Here is a 16,025-nt window from a genome sequence, read left to right as displayed (position 1 = left end):
GAAGAGTATACAGGCTCTGAAACACCACAGGGGAGGGTCATAATAATTTAACTATATTAGAGAGTTCATAAATATAAAATCTATTTTCTGTTGCATTAGTACACTGTTTTAGTTTGCTATGGCCCTTAAGATTGGGATTGTCAAATGCCATATTAATATCCAACTTTGCTGTACCTGTGATATTCATAACAGAAACTTAAGTTAATTACATACCTCTTGTATACTCTTATTTTTTTCCATGATGGAAAGAGCAACAGCTGCGCATTCAAGTGTAGACAGACAAGTGTTTGTGGGCTGTGTACGAATTACATACTGACTTGAAATGCTGGTTTTTAACTGCACCTGAAAAATAGCAAACTCTCCTGAAGCAGACAGTTCAGTCCAGCAAATAAGCACCCCTTTTCTACACTAAGAAAACTAAAGCCTCAGTCCCCTTCCACTCGGTAATCAATTGTGTTCTTACCTTTTTGCCGTTTTTGTCTCCCAATAGCCAATGACTTTATGCTACAGTTATAAACCCTGAGAGCCACCACAGACAAGAACTGAATATTTCCCAATGTACAAACATGTCTAACTAATACAACTGATTGTCAGAGGAAAAACTGAATGAAACAGAGGCTATACATTAAGACTAAGTTTTTTGTTACTCTTCTGTGCTTTTTCTCATTAGCAAAAAACCCCATGAAAAAGAATAAAATACACTAGGAACCAATTTCAGATGCCCTAAAACAAAAATAAAATACCTGCCATGAAAGTCCTAACCTGACTTGCACATAATCACACATGTGTGCTTTATTATACACACTGAATACATACATGCTCCTTCCTATACAGGATACAATGGCTCTGTATATACTCACTGACACTACTGACCCTGTTTAAACATTATTTGGCATATTTTGAAGCAAAAATGTCCTTTAGAAACTGCATTTGTCCATATAATTTACTGGTCACTTTGATTAGAACTGACTTGCTTATTTAAAACCTATCTCAAACTGATTTACTGGCTCTGCCTCAAGCGATAAGCACTTCATACTATCTCAGAGGTTAAACATTTAAGAAATAGAAGCTTCTTTCAACCATTACACTGCTCCAAAAACTTTTATTGCCTTCTCCACATACATTTAAAGTAGCTTTGTCATACAAGTTAAGGCTTGGTAACATAATTCCTGGTTAACAATAATCAATTCCTTTCCCAAACAATTACAATACAAAGCAATAAACCCTAAGGAATTATTTTAAAAGTGCAAGTCAATTCATTTGTCTTGTTCATTTTCATCCCAGCAGTTCTGTCTTTTATTACCCCATCTTCTCCAGATGGGCGACACTTTCCCGCTCATTGCAATATGGCTCCCACCTTGGTTGCCTGAAGTTTCTTTTCTCTATTTAGACTTCTCTCTCACTTTCCTACTTTTTGCTTTTTATTTGTAGTGCCTTCATCTCACGTTCAGTTATTCCTTCATTAAAGTTAAGATTTCTCATTTATGAAAGCGAACCTCCAACCTGCCCAAAGAGGATGATGCGGGATGACTGAGATCAAATTCCAATACCTTAATTGACACTATGGGAACTGAAAAACATGAAAAGAGCAAAGCCATTCTGGAAAGGAAAGTAGGTTAGGTATAAAAGCTCAGTACACTCAAATACATGAAAAGGAACCATCTTCAGAAAGATGCATTTTTCTAGCTCGTTCTGTTTTGAAATGCTGGCCTTTAGTTGCTGTTGGGTAGGTTTAAAGGACAAAGACATGCATGATTCAGAATGTTTTAGAAGTTTCTAGCAAGGACATAAGATAACAGAGATCCACTTCAACACCCAAAGAATACGCACTTCAATTAAAAAGTTGATGTAAAGCAATACAGTGCATTATTTTTGCAGTATATAAAATACATGTCTTCTCAAAACTGCAATATTAGAGGTAGCTTCTTAAGTCCCTTAAAAGCACACCTTCCAGAAACCACTTTGCGCCCTCTTTCCTTTCTGACATATTTTTGTCATTTTCTGATATTCTCTTCCTTTTCTCAACCCCTTTTTCTTCTCACTGCTCTAGCAGTGTTCTTCCTTCAGTCTCCTACAACTCTTTCATTTTTCAAAATCTTTCTCTTCCTCCTTATTCCAATTCAGTACTACCCCAGTGCATGACTAGGCTCTTATTACTTCTCTACATAATATGCAACCCTACCTTCTAAATCACTTGACCCAAGCTAAATTCACACCTTGGTATGCCCGCTCTCCAGAACAACCTTACTCTTCGTCATGAAAAATTCTTCTGTTACAGGCAACATCTCCCCATCAGAATCTGCAGACGTGCAAATATGCCAAGACATGCTTCCTTACAGTAAGGGATCCTAAGGAGTTAAACACCATCTTTCAGCTCCTATAGCTTCAGTTTGCTCACATCAGTATTTCAAGATATATCAGTCCTTGGACAACAGCATGAGAAATTTGAGTGAAGAGCGATGCTTTTAAGGTTGCTTGCCACAATAATTACCTGGGATGCATTACATTTTTAATCAGGTTATACAATTAGCAACTGCTAATTAACTCTAAAATGCAGCGGTGTTCTCAACTATAGAAACATATCTTTCCCAAACATTACTTAGTATTCCTATGTATTTGAAAGAAACAGGTAGAGATGACACTTGAGAGTTATTTCCTGCAAATTCAGTGTCATCTTCACTTAAAACTCACTTTCAGTTTCTGCAGCTATTCAGCATATTTCTGCAACTGGATTGGCACAACATATGACAAATTATTCAATTAATGCATGTGAACTACTAACTATAACGGTGAAAATATTTTATATTTAATGCCGAGTTATCTGAAGCTACTTCATGTCTGCAAAAATGAAGGTCTACAGTCTCTAGCTCTGTACTCCATGCGACCCAGGGATGGGAAAGAGTTTCTACTTAACACCTCATTAGCAGATTATGCTTGCTATTACACTATGCCAGCAACCCATCATACAATTCTTAATTTATGGTCATACTGCAGAACTTTCATATATTTTACATTATATAAAGGATGTTAACACTTACTTGGCTATTAAACTGCAAATCTAATCCCCCATACTGAAGAATAGATCCAGACCAGATTCAAAAAGGAAACTAGTGAATATATACTAGCCTTTGCCAACTGCTTTCTTCAACTTTTCACAGTATTGTAAAAAGATAGAGGAGAAATTGATTCAGGAGAGAGAAGGCAGAACCCAGACCTCCAAATTCTATATATACAACAAAATGCAGAAGTAAATGAAAAGACTATAATTTTAATTTGTTGTTCTTTAAGGTTTGCTTTATTTTTACATTTCCTTCCTGGGACCATGTATGGATCTCAGGATCCATGGGACCATGACATAGCAGGAAAGCTGTTTTTTTCCAGTTATACAGAGCTGCATGCTGGAGGGAGTTTTTAGTCCCTGCTAGGAACCTTGCTAGTTCCTAGCCAGGTGTTAAGAACAAGGGCCAGCTCACTCCATTAGTTCTCCAGGATGTAGCCTGAGCAACAGACCAGGCACTTAACCTCACCAGAAAGAAATCTTTTTCTCAGAGGACAATCACGTTCTTCACAGTCGTTCCAAAGACTCAGAGAAACCACCTCCTGTAATACTGGACTACCTGAAGATGCACTGACATCCCTTTCCTTGGGCCCAGGCAACAGTGCCTTAAAACTTTTTTCTGGAAGAGCTGTCTGTGAAAAGGTCTATCTGCTGGCTCCTACCCTTCATGAACTGCTTTGGGCTCACGCTGGAAAACGTCAGATCAATATTCCAGCAAAAGGAAACTTGACCCTAACTTCATGATTCTAACAAGCTATACAGAAGAAACTCTGTCTGTACTCCGCCTTATGCTGTAAAGTCCGAAATCTGTTGAGCACAGCCTTCCAACAGCTGACATGGTACATAAGGACAAATTTATATTTAAATCAGTAGCAGCAACCAAGTTGTTTCTTCTTTCTTGGGAGAAGTGAGAGAGGATGGAGAGAAGTTATCCCAAACCACTTCTCTGAAAAATGAGACATTCACAGGGATGGGATGAAAATAATGAGCAGCTGACTCGCACACAAAACACCTCACAGACAGTACAGTGGTGGGCAGAGAAAGAATACTTGACCAGGACAACTTCCTGCTACAGTTTGTCTCAGATTTCTTTCAAAGATGCAATTTGCTCTTAAAGCACAGCACCTAAATAAGAGATCCTTAGACACAAGAACGTCACCTGAAATACAAGCAGGGTAGCCTGACTGCCTACCATAATTTGGATACGCTCACTGAAGGAGTGATTGTGTACCACAAGCTACATATGCTCACTGACTAAATAAAATACATCAAGAAGGAGCTCTACCAACTTAGAGCACAAGGGCTCTAAGGGGGCAAGACGAAACCAATACAGAAATCAAAATGAAATACAGTCAATACATATTTCAGACACAGGGAAACCCTCTTGAAAATGTGCCTAAAAATCAATAAAGACATGAAATATTTACTGTTCTCAAATGTGGCTGGGAAAGACTACTACTTCTATCAATTTTAAACAACAAGACTCTAACGTGCGACTTGTCTGGCCTTTTGTGGAGCTAAAGTAATAGTTTACAAGGCCATTTCAGGTAAGGTAATGCAACAATCTCATCAAAACTGCTCCATTTGTCCATAGAGAAAGCATTAATCACCTGTATATCTCAAATCGATCTGAACAAGCTTCAGTGAGTTAGGGAAGTGCACCCTCTGTACCTTATGTAAACAAAGTCAGACTTTATCTATCTTCTGCTTTACATCTGAAAACAACCTCAGAATAAGCATTCTTAAATATCCTATTCAAGTATATTTCAAAACAAGAATCATATTTCATAACCATTTCCCCATAACATGATGCAAGTGTAATGATAGAATAGTTTAATTTTAAGCCTGTCAAAGCAATTTGCAAAGTGATAAGCGTACTCTACAACATTGTAGTTACCACCAAAATACAGTAGTGTCAGGCTCAAAGGACAGCAGCCCATTATTTAACAGCACTCAGCAAAACTAAACAATAGCCTAAAAAAGAAAATGGAGAATATCTCAACCAATTCAAACTAGAGAGGGGAATTTAGATAAGCTGAATGCAGTTACTCAGTGGAATTTAGCCAAGACACTGAAATTAGCATATCTATTCTTTTCGCAAGTGCCAGGGAATTTGGAGACTTAGTTTTCAAGCCATCAGAAGCCTGAAGCAACATTTAAAACCAAGTTTCACTTCTATGTGTAACTCAAGAGCCAGGGTTTCCGGAGATCTTAAAGTCAGCACTTCCCCAGCTATTATACTAATTTAATCAACACTGAATCCCAGTAGAAGTAGTAGCCCTTCAGCATTTCTCAGGGCTGAGCTCTTCTAAGACACTCTTTGGGAATGTCCCAGTCAAATAATGACCCAGCTGATCCTGTTATGCTTCCATGAGTCCTGAACAGCTGAAATGTTGCTTTGATACGGTCAAAAACCTACTGTGTGAAATTTTCAGAAAGCAGGCCAGGCAACTGGTTTCTGCTCCTATTTTAAATATAGGGACTGGAGCTCTTGCAGAAAGCTATAAGCACTATCCCCTGCCCTCTCCTGAATGTCAGTATCCTTATCTTTTGGCCACCACCTCGTCTATGCCAATTTCTCCTCCGCTGCCCTTTTACTGGCTTTATTCTCCAAATAGAACCAAACATTACCTTAAAATACTTTTGGGAATATAACGCACCTCCAAGAACATAGAATGACCATAAGGGTTAGTAACATAATTAGTGGCTATTATTCCTAAGTCTCATTATTTTAATAAGTATCTTCCAGAAAAATGCTTTTTTTTTTTTTTTTTTTAAGTGAACTCTAAAGGTACAAAACCCAATAAGAATACAAATACATCCTGCCACCTTGCTCATCAATTCCAGAAACTGGAGGGTGCTGAAGAGAAGTATTCTCTATGTGCTATTTGCACAACCAACCTCTTAACAAAAAGGGGAGCCTGGCATGGAAAAGGTCAATTGCTCAATACCTTTCGCTAGCAAGCCAAACTATTTTCTATATATTATACACAAAAATCTCACACAATTAAAGTTACCTTCGTGATGGAGAAGATAGCCTGAGTAAAGTAAGCCTCAGCATGCTATTGAAGTTTACATCAAGCACATAAATAAGTTATTTGTTCAAAATCTTGGCTCTAATTAGAAGAGACATCTTAAGAGCTCTCTGTTTTCAAATTCTGCAGAGTACAACTGTCATGCAACTGTCACAAATGGATAGTCAGAAAAAGTAAATGGATGTTGTGGAGGTCTCTCCCCACTCTGCATGTCTTCTGGTTGAATGTTTAGATGCACCTATGCATTCCTGAGTATTTGTTGCATGTAAATTGCTGAAATAAGTCACAGATTACATTGCAACTCTGAAGTAAACTTCAGGGAAAGCAATTTGTTCAAACTCCTTGAAATGACAAGCTATTTTCCCCAGACAATTTCCCCAGGCAATTTCCAGTGAACTAAAAAGCTTAGGTGAGGCTTCCTCTCCCTTTTGGTACCTCACAAGCCTTTCCTCCCAGTTTATCACTTCGGGTTAGACTCTACAGTTTTATCACTACAACAAGCCTTGTCACACTGACAGGAACTATGGTAACCATATTCTTTCTTCAGAAAAGCAGCAGAATTGCTTCTGCTGAACAGCACAACGTGGCTGCAAGGTGTTCTGCCTCCTCACGCTCCTTTCATCTTTGCGCAGGAGAACGTGGATTCGGGATTGCAATTGTGATTAACTGTTTAACAGGTCAAAGATAGTTTTCTTACCTCCTTATAAAAGGACCCGAGTAAGAGATTCTCAGGGATCTGGGAGTGCCCAGATTCTCCTTCAAGGGAGAAACATAAGGCTCACGTGGGAAAACACAGTAAATTTCTACGTAGTTTCAAGGACGTTCTTTGTTTGCTTCTTAAAGTAAAATCATTTAAGAACCAGATTTTTATTGTTGCAGAGTATTATTCACTAAAGATAAACAGTCCAAATCAAAGCAGCAGAGCTACTCACGGAATGACTGAATGCTCAACAGCTGAATATAAGCCTACAAGATCTGTCTCTTTGCTCCACAGCTATGTCAAATGACCTCTCAAAAGCATTATCTCTGTACTTATTTCAATCTTTCCAGTTACTCTAAAAGCCAGAGTTCAAAAGAGAATAAAATGAATATCTTGTAATCTGATGCACTGATACTCAGATACTTCTCTGTAGTCTGGAAAAAAAGTTATTCAGTGTTTCATATTCTGACTTTTCTTTCAAAATAACTTTTTAACAAGAATAATTCAGAACATAGGGAAGATTTCTGTGCCTTGCTTTCATTTTCAAGCATAATTGAGGGCCAGAGAGAATTGAAACTGCAGAAGGAACATGCTCAGATTTATACCACCTTACTACAGAAAAGTTAACAATAAATCTTGTAACCAGAAACATATGCACTTCCCCCCCAATTTCAGGTTTTTATAGCGTCTCAGCCAAATTGTTCAATATAGACTCTTTTCCAAGAGCTGGGTAAGTGAACAATGAACTTAACAGAAGCACTGCCTTTAAAAAGACAATCAGAATATAGGTAAAGCTCTTGTGGTATTAAAATATAACACTACATTCTCCACATGTACAAGATTGTGGTAAATCAAGCAGAAAAAACTATTGTAAACAGAAGCCTTACAGAAAGTATCACTATTTGGAGAATACAAGTTTCTTACACAGCAAGATTCCTGCTTCATAATTCAGTTGGAATAAAAATGGGAGGAGTATTTCACACAAGAACAAAAAGCTTTCATTTATTAAGTAGTTACGACAATTAACATGTCAAGTGCCTACTAAATTTAGGAAAACAGCAATCAAGTTTCTCTATTCTAATGAGCTAATTTACGTATATACCTATACTGATCATCTTTAAAAGTTACAATGTTTGAAAGTCAGGTAAAACTCAGGTTCCAAAATACAAGTTTCATTGCAGGAAAACCTGATACTTCAAAACACTCACTATAAAACATGCAGACTGTTTTGAGACAGCCCAACAGCTTATTAGTAAGTCTTGATGCTAAATATTTCTCTAATACTATACAAAATCAAAGACATTTATGCAAAAATAAAAAGCATGCAGTGGCCCTCTTCACACTTCATGTGCTTTACATTTACCACTTCTTCTGCCTATCTACTCATTTCTAAGGTGCCTTCCATCAGGATACTGTCACAGTAGCTTTCATAGCAACTCAAATTTTGAGCATCTTGTCAGAGAAGCTAAGATAATTCAACAGTTGAGCACTTGTCACACATTTAAAACGAAATAAATATCCTCTCCCTTTAGGTTCTCAAACATTTAGCTTCAAGGTAGCAGACATACTTGCAAACTCTAGTAATTTAGAAATACCACCAAAATAGAGGCCTTGGTATTGCTTTTCCTCCTCAGAAAAATAATGGAAAATGAACTTGTATAATTGATATTAACTGAGGAAGAAAGAAGCTAACACTAGAGTAAATCAAACAAGGAAGAAACTAATCCTAATCCTACCAGAGACAAAGTTTAAACAAAAAAAAGCAACATAACACTCATACCCGTTAGAAAGTTCTATTACTTCCAGAAGCAGAGATACAACTTTCAAAATTAACTTCGAAAATAATTTGAAACATGGAAAATTAAGTGCCTCAAAGAAAGGCTCTCTCAGCTTAGCGCAAAGAAACACTATCTTTTAAAGCTATTCACCATTGTGACTGTTACTTTCATTGTATTCATATCCCAGTGTCCAAAGACTAAAGGCTGTAGGATGTGGGTCTTTTTTTTAAAATTAACTTTCAAATATCTACATGATAAACTTTGTTTTTGAAAATATTCCAAAGGTTGCTTATATCCATCTGCCTATTTGGCATCGTAGATGTTACGTACAACACAGGAGGGGGTGAAGTTACGGACTCTTAATGCTTCACACCATCTCCTATGTCTTTCACCACTTACAGCACGCATGAAAATAGAGCATGAAGTAGGTCCCCAACCCAAAAAATCATTATGCAAATAAACCTATGCTTACCTGAGAAAGTCCTTTTTCAAAGGAGTAAGCAAGATATTATGGCTTACTTTTAATAAGGACGTAAATAGTAACTATACATAGAAAAGGTTTTCTTTTGGTTTTATTTTGTACCACTGGTCTGCAGGAAGTATTTAACTTACTAATTAAGCAACATTAATTTTTAAATTACTGAAAATCTTTATCAGTGATAGTTATCTAAAGTAGCACTTTCTAAGGTGGCATTACCATAGGCTGCTGACAGTGACAGACAAGGATCAGCCACCAGTGCTGGAAGGAGGGTGAAGCATGTCTGTATCTACGTATCCTGCTTCTCTGAAAACAGGACACTGGACCAGATCTCAGGAAATAACCTCACCTCACTAAGTCACTGTGCTAGTTTAGGCAAGTCACCTTCTTCTGGGCTCCGAGTTTTCTCTCTGTAAGATATCTACCCAATACTGTAAAGCAATTTGAAGGCTGAGGGAAAGGGTGATGTAAAAGTGGAGGACAAATCAAAAACAGCAAGAAGTTACTACTGAGGAGGAGTATCTTCCTTCCTCTCTTTTTGAGCAATATATATATATTTTTTAAAAAGCTGTAGGAGTGGCAAGGACAAAGAAGTAAACAGGGATTAGGAGAATCCTCCTTATACATAGGGATATCAGAAAAATCAAGATTCTCTTTACTCTTGCCCCATGTTTCTTGCATGAAGATTTAAAAGCATAAGGAACACTATCAAAAACTGAAGACCTTAAAGTCAAACAACATAGTCTTCAGTTAAAAAGGTTAACTGAAATAAAGCCCTAGTACAGATAAGACAAGCTGGTTTTAAGATAGTCGGTTGAATTCTTTTAATAGAAGGCAGCTTGAGCTTCCCCTGACAGCTAAGATAAAATTAAGAGCCAAAAGACTGAAGTTGAAGGAAAGGAAAGGCCTCACAGTTAAGATGAAAGAAAAGACAGGACTAACCTAATAGGATTTGGACTATACACTTCCTATAAATAATTGAAATACCATCTAGTTATAATCTCAGCTTCTGAAACTGCAGCTTTTTACCTATAACAAATGAATTATATAATAGTAGCATTATGCTATGTAAAAATACACATTTAAGTAGGAGTTTTACAGTGCATGCCCAGCATGTCATAAAATAAATATGCATGTTTAGTTAAATTTCTTTCATGCATCATATTTTTGTATTTAGAGAAAGGAAAGATCCAGAAACGGTTCTCAGTATTACCTCTTGCTCTGCTTGCATTTCAAAAATGAATGTCAGGCAACATTCAGATCAATATTTTATGCAGCACTATTCTTTCAATAATTAATGCAAGAGGAAAGTGCTGCAAGTAAATTCAGTCAGTGAGCAGAGTACAGATCTACAGAACAGGGTCATGAAACGAAGAAAGAAAATGTAATTACATGTATTGTCACAGCTATTTAACTTTAATCACCTGCAAATATCAGAAAATTGAAAAGGAAAATTAAATACCTCAGTGTCAAAAAGTAGTATCAGCATACTGACATTGTTCTTTGGAATCTGCTAATTACTTTTGCTTTCTCTGGTTTCTTTTTTTCCTTATTATATGTTAAAAGGTAGCAAGCACTTCCTCCGAAAAAGGAAGAAAAAAGCAGAAGCAGCTCCTGAAAATCTCAGTGGTGGGGGGAAATGAAGGTACATGGCAGAAAGTTTAAGAGGGGGAAAATCCTTCAATTACAAGATTATTTGAAAACAAGGTCAATCACAGTTAAAAAATGATTAATTCTAGTTTCCTTACTACAGAGTCTTCATATCCCATGAGAACTTCAGCATGGATGCAACACTACAAAACTCACTCTTGAAATGTTCTAGCAGCAAGATATTCACACATATATATATATAAAAGTAAACAGTTTAAAAATATTTATGAAAAAATGGCAAAGAAACAAATTTAAAGCAAAGAATGCTTCTGCCCAACATTCAAGTATGAAAATGGCATATGTTTGAGATCTGCCAAACCACCCAAGACCAAGTCACAAAGAAAATGTCACTGTAGAGAGGAAATAAGTACTTAGGACCACAGGTCAAATAAAGTGTACCTGTGTCATTCAAATTAATCTAAATGTCTGAAGGACAGTATCCTGTTGATTGCTCAGCATCGCATCGCTGTTGTACATAAAGGCTTGACCCAAGATAATTTTCAGTTCTCTCACTGTTACCCCAGTCTGCTCAAACTGGTTCTGGCATAGTCTACTCTGCTCTTTAGGGTCCAAGATATTTTCTTCAATGGTTCAGTTCTAATACAGCAGGTACAATCTGGACACACTCATAAAAATTTTAGAATGAGAAATCATATTTCTAACTTCTAGTCAAAGCCACATTTTTATTTTTTCTTGATCTTTCAATTCATTATATAGCACAAGGTATGAGCTACCTATTCAACAAAAACAGTTTCCTTGCAACAACAACAAAAATGATTTAAAAACACCAACATAAACAAGAAAAGCGGCTCACTGTCAAAGATTTCAAAGTCTTCTACAGCCTACAGATCTCTAGGCTCTCCTAGGAGATATTTTTTAGTAAAATCAAAGGTGTCGCATAGATCTAAATCAAAAGTGTTTACAGAACAAATCAGTGGAAACAAGGTATTTTTCTTCCGTTGGAATCAGGATGAATGGTTGAACACACGCTCCTTTCTGGGACCTGTAGTCCTACAATTGCTCCCACTACAACTGTGCAAGTAGATACACCGAAGTGCAAACTAGCAGAGCTACAAATCCACAGGCTCCAGTTAAATACCAGAAAACCATTGCTGGCAGGTGGAGGGCTGCGAGGCAGGGCACAAACTCTCCAAACACTCAGGAACCGGCAACTGAACCAGTGCCTTGGGTTCTGACTAGCCTTCTGCCACTGATCCCACAGATATTCCAGGGTAGTCAGTGAACAACGGGGAAGAAACAGAAACACTTAAGTGTTTCACATGTATTTCATTGCACTGTCTTCTAATTTTAACATACCAATTTGGCCATGTTTCTCAGAAGCTGAGGATAAGACCCACAAATCAAATACATTGTCAAGATTTATTCAATTTCTCTTTCATTGACTGGCACTCAAGATGCACCAAACCACGAGGTTGCCAACTTCTACGGCTTTTTTCCTCTTTTTAGAGGACAAACTGGTTATAATACCAGTCTAAGGTCAAAGGTTATACCTTCCTGTCATCAATAACACTTTCTGCAAACCTCACCTTTGTATGGGAGACAATTGTATTGAGGTACTCTGATGGGTTTTCGGAGCACTATGGTATTTTAAGTTATCAATAAAGACTTTTGAAAATCTGCTTCTACTGATTACAAGTTGAAGCATGTTTAGTGGACTGTGTTCATCTTATGCACGGAGTCAAGGGCCTTATTCTTTTCGAAAAGCTATACAAAAGCCAGAGAAGGAATGAAATATATTTTGCAAGAACAATCCTTTTATAAACTCAGTGCTGAGTAAAGAGCATTTGTGTAATATCCTGGAACTCTGCAGCTCATTGTGACAAATGAGATCCTAAACAAACTGCTCTGAGGGTCTCAGCTTAAAAATGTTTACCTGTAAAAGTGCAACTTCTTGAGAGCTAGTTTTATGATTGTACATATACAAAGCACCTTTTATCACAGGAGTCTTAAAATTGCATATGAGTAACTGGAAAAGAGACAGCATATGGTAGGATCTACCTCACCTACTAATAAGTAACACTTGTCTACTTTAACAGCTGATTTCAAGACTATCAGGTTGTATAACACAGAACACTTAACGGAATACATAATTCAATTGAAACCACAGGGGAATTTAGTTTAAGAAACTGTCTGGTTACTTTGAGAAGTATTTGGCTAGGATACTTGAGTTAACAGCCCCAGCTCACAGAGAGACAGCATAAAAGACGTGTGCTTCCCTTCCCCTCCCACTTTTTTTTAGCTGGGTTATAAGCACTTCAGTGAAGCAGTATCTCCAGCAGCAGAAGCTCCCATGACTCATGGCCTTTTCCTGGTATGCCAGGGAGAGAACGCACTTGGTTGGAACTCAGAATTTTGCTGCCGTTTGAGAGAAACCCACCAAATATTTAGTACACTCAGCACTGATAATCTGGAGCAAAGGGAAAGCATTATGCTCCACAACTGACCACCTATTACACCTCCTCTCGCAGGCATTCTCGCCCTGGTTGATACTTCTAGTAAGATGAACTCCCAGGCACCGAGTGCTGTCAGGGAGCCACGCTCCCACTTTGCTCACAGGACAGAGGCAAACCCTTGTGTTGCTCCCAGAGCATTTTGGAGCTCATCCTGCTCTCCTCGCAACCTAAGGTCCCAGCACAGGGGAAGGAAGCAGGAAGTGGGTCTGAAGGATAAAGACCTAGAATCTAGCAATAAAGTCATATCTGAAGCAAATTAAGCTGAAGAGCAACTAAAGAAAAGGAGATAATACAAACAGGTTGAAGAGCTGAGGCTACAGGGAAGAAAGGAAACACCTGAAGAGAGGAAGCATGCCTCTGGTGTAGAACAGTATTCAAAAATTAAAAGTAATCCTAAAATTAGTATTAGCCCACCCATATGTTCCCGGTAATAATGAAACAACACAGTAGGCTTTAGCTTCCTGCAACTGCAACTTTCTCTCAGGTTTTTTAATGACATTAGCTAATGCTGTGGCTCCAGCTCACTCTTAATGACTATTTTAAAGGAAATTTTTGTCTCTCTTTAATTTAGCCATACAGCTAAGCACCAAAACAAGAAGAACGATTCTGTAAGGCCTGTAGAAAAATCAAGCATTGCACAAAAGGCCAACCACATCCCTTTGCATTAGGGAACTTGGTATTACCCACAGCATTTGTGAGAGCCATTGTTTCCCACCTAATAGGGATCCAAAGGTTAACAACTTGGCAAAAGCTGAAGCATGTGTGGCACTACACAACCTGCAATGGGGAAGATCTTATTCCTCTTCAGCCTTATTTAGGCTGCACAAGGAAGACATTTATTATGAAGAAAACACTTACACAGATATACATTAGTTATTCAAAAAATAACCAAAGTAACTCACCTACACTTCATATTACTGCCTGGAAATTAGTAACTATATTATAAATGACTATTTTTCTCTAAATTAAAAGGAATTTCTGAAAAAAGTTAACAGAAGGGTTCCATATTTTACAGAAGAAATGTGCAACAAATACTCTTAAGGTCATATATTAATACTTGCTGATCTGAGAGATCAAGAACATGAATCACCAAATAACTAATCTGAATGGAATTACTAGGCTCTGAGCTAAGCAGTAACATTCAGTCAAAGCAGAAAACTCATCTACTTGTAGAAATTTGTTTCTCATTTTAACAAGTTTCATACTCTCACCAACCAAAACAAACATTACTTAGGAAAATTGGACAGTAACTTGACTCAAAACAAACTCAAAAGGGTTCAAAAGAGCCCTTATGAAGGGACAATAATGAAGACAAGACAGAAGCAGGGACAAAACAGACTGTGTACAACACTGCTCAACTAAACATAAATATCAGAAGTTAAATCTGTATGAAAAATAAAGGGAATTCATTGGACTGGACAGAACTGAATTCCTATCTAACTTGTACTACCCTTGAACAGCACTATTCCCCTTCATGCTTTTTTAGAATTTAGGGTAATTAAAATATATTTTTTATTACTTCTAGTTTCAGGTGCTAAAGGTGAAATACAATTAATCTTTATTTGCATAGCTCTGATCCTGAGATATATACATGTGTATTTATACATATACACATATTTAAATGTCTCCAACTCTCTTACCAAAGATTTATTATGAAGTTCAGTATAAAAAGTGTGTATGTACATGTATACACACATATATACCTGTATGTACACACACTGCAAGCACGCTTTCCCAAAGACAATACAATCCATTAAACTTATGAGAACTGTAAAATGAGAAAATAATGCAGCTATTTTCCAAAAAGGGTGACAGTATTTTCATAAAAGCTAAATATGCATGAATATGATTGCATTGACCTTAGATATATGCAAATCAGCAACTTTATATAAGCACTGCTGCTGAACCCAACTGGACTACCAAGGCATATGAAGTTAATTTCATACTTAATCATTCACAGTGCTGGGATTTAACAGTAACACCCTGCAATCTCTTCATCCCAAGTTTTCACAATACAGTTTGTGCGGATCAAAACCCAAGTGATCAGATCCTGTTTGACATCACTTGTGTCTAGACGAGCCACAATGTGCTAACAAAACTCAAAATTACTTTTCCAAGGCTGGAAGGGCAACAAAGGCTTCTAAACTCAGACCACATACTAAACATTTTGCTTTTATCCCTTTCTGCATCAGTGTATTAGGACTTGTGAAAGACTGTTGTAATAAAAAAAAATTCTCCATACATAATAGTCAAGCAGCCACTGCAAAATTAACAAAAGCAAGGGAAGATACTAGTGAGTCACCCACCCCCACCTTTTTCAAAGCTATAAGCACTTCTTGTCCAAGGGACTCCAGCATTTGAAACAAATTTATTCCTATCTCATTCACAGCTAGGTATTCATACACATTTTCCTAGTAAAGCTACAAAAAAGATAACTTGGCCTTTTCATTTCCATTCCGCTGAAGAGTCTAACTAATAATTGCTAAAACAAATGTATAAACCCTAATTAATTGCAATCAGTGAAATAGATTTATGAATAGATGGACAGGTAAACTATGAGATTTACAGATGAAATCCTTCAGTCCCCTTAACTCTGCTGCTTGCTTGTGACCTTGTGAAGTCCCTGAATTCTGTATAATTTTTTCCTCACTCTAACACTTTCTTCACTCTGCCTAAAAAAAAAAGAGCTAGTTGGATTGAAAGTAATCTCAGAAAACTCACAGAAAAAACACCCCATACAAAACACAAAGCTTCAGTCAAGTAGCCTCTTTTTAGAATTGCCCCATCTCCCATGCAGCTAATGAATTAGTAGAAAAGAAACTTTGTAACTAATGCTCATAGACCAAAGACAG

The 16,025-nt window shown here is 37.2% G+C and overlaps 1 protein-coding gene across 6 annotated transcripts in view; it reads right to left on the bottom strand.

Annotated features, from left to right (window-relative positions):
* LOC138064505 (tRNA-uridine aminocarboxypropyltransferase 2-like) overlaps nucleotides 1-16,025 on the bottom strand; it is a 121,260-nt gene that overhangs the window by 30,238 nt on the left and 74,997 nt on the right. For all 6 annotated transcript variants that reach the window (XR_011137769.1, XR_011137767.1, XR_011137768.1 and 3 more), the window contains exon 5: nucleotides 214-342. Coding sequence is in view for 3 of the 6 variants with exons in the window: in XM_068927383.1 (XP_068783484.1) it covers nucleotides 214-342 (129 nt within the window). In the remaining 3 variants the exon portion in view is untranslated. The remainder of the gene's footprint in view (nucleotides 1-213; nucleotides 343-16,025) is intronic.

This window comes from Struthio camelus, chromosome Z (assembly GCF_040807025.1).
Source record: "Struthio camelus isolate bStrCam1 chromosome Z, bStrCam1.hap1, whole genome shotgun sequence".
NCBI classification, from domain to species: domain Eukaryota; kingdom Metazoa; phylum Chordata; class Aves; order Struthioniformes; family Struthionidae; genus Struthio; species Struthio camelus.
The sequence above is the reverse complement of the archived record's forward strand: the minus strand, read 5'-3'. Positions and strand labels throughout refer to the sequence as shown.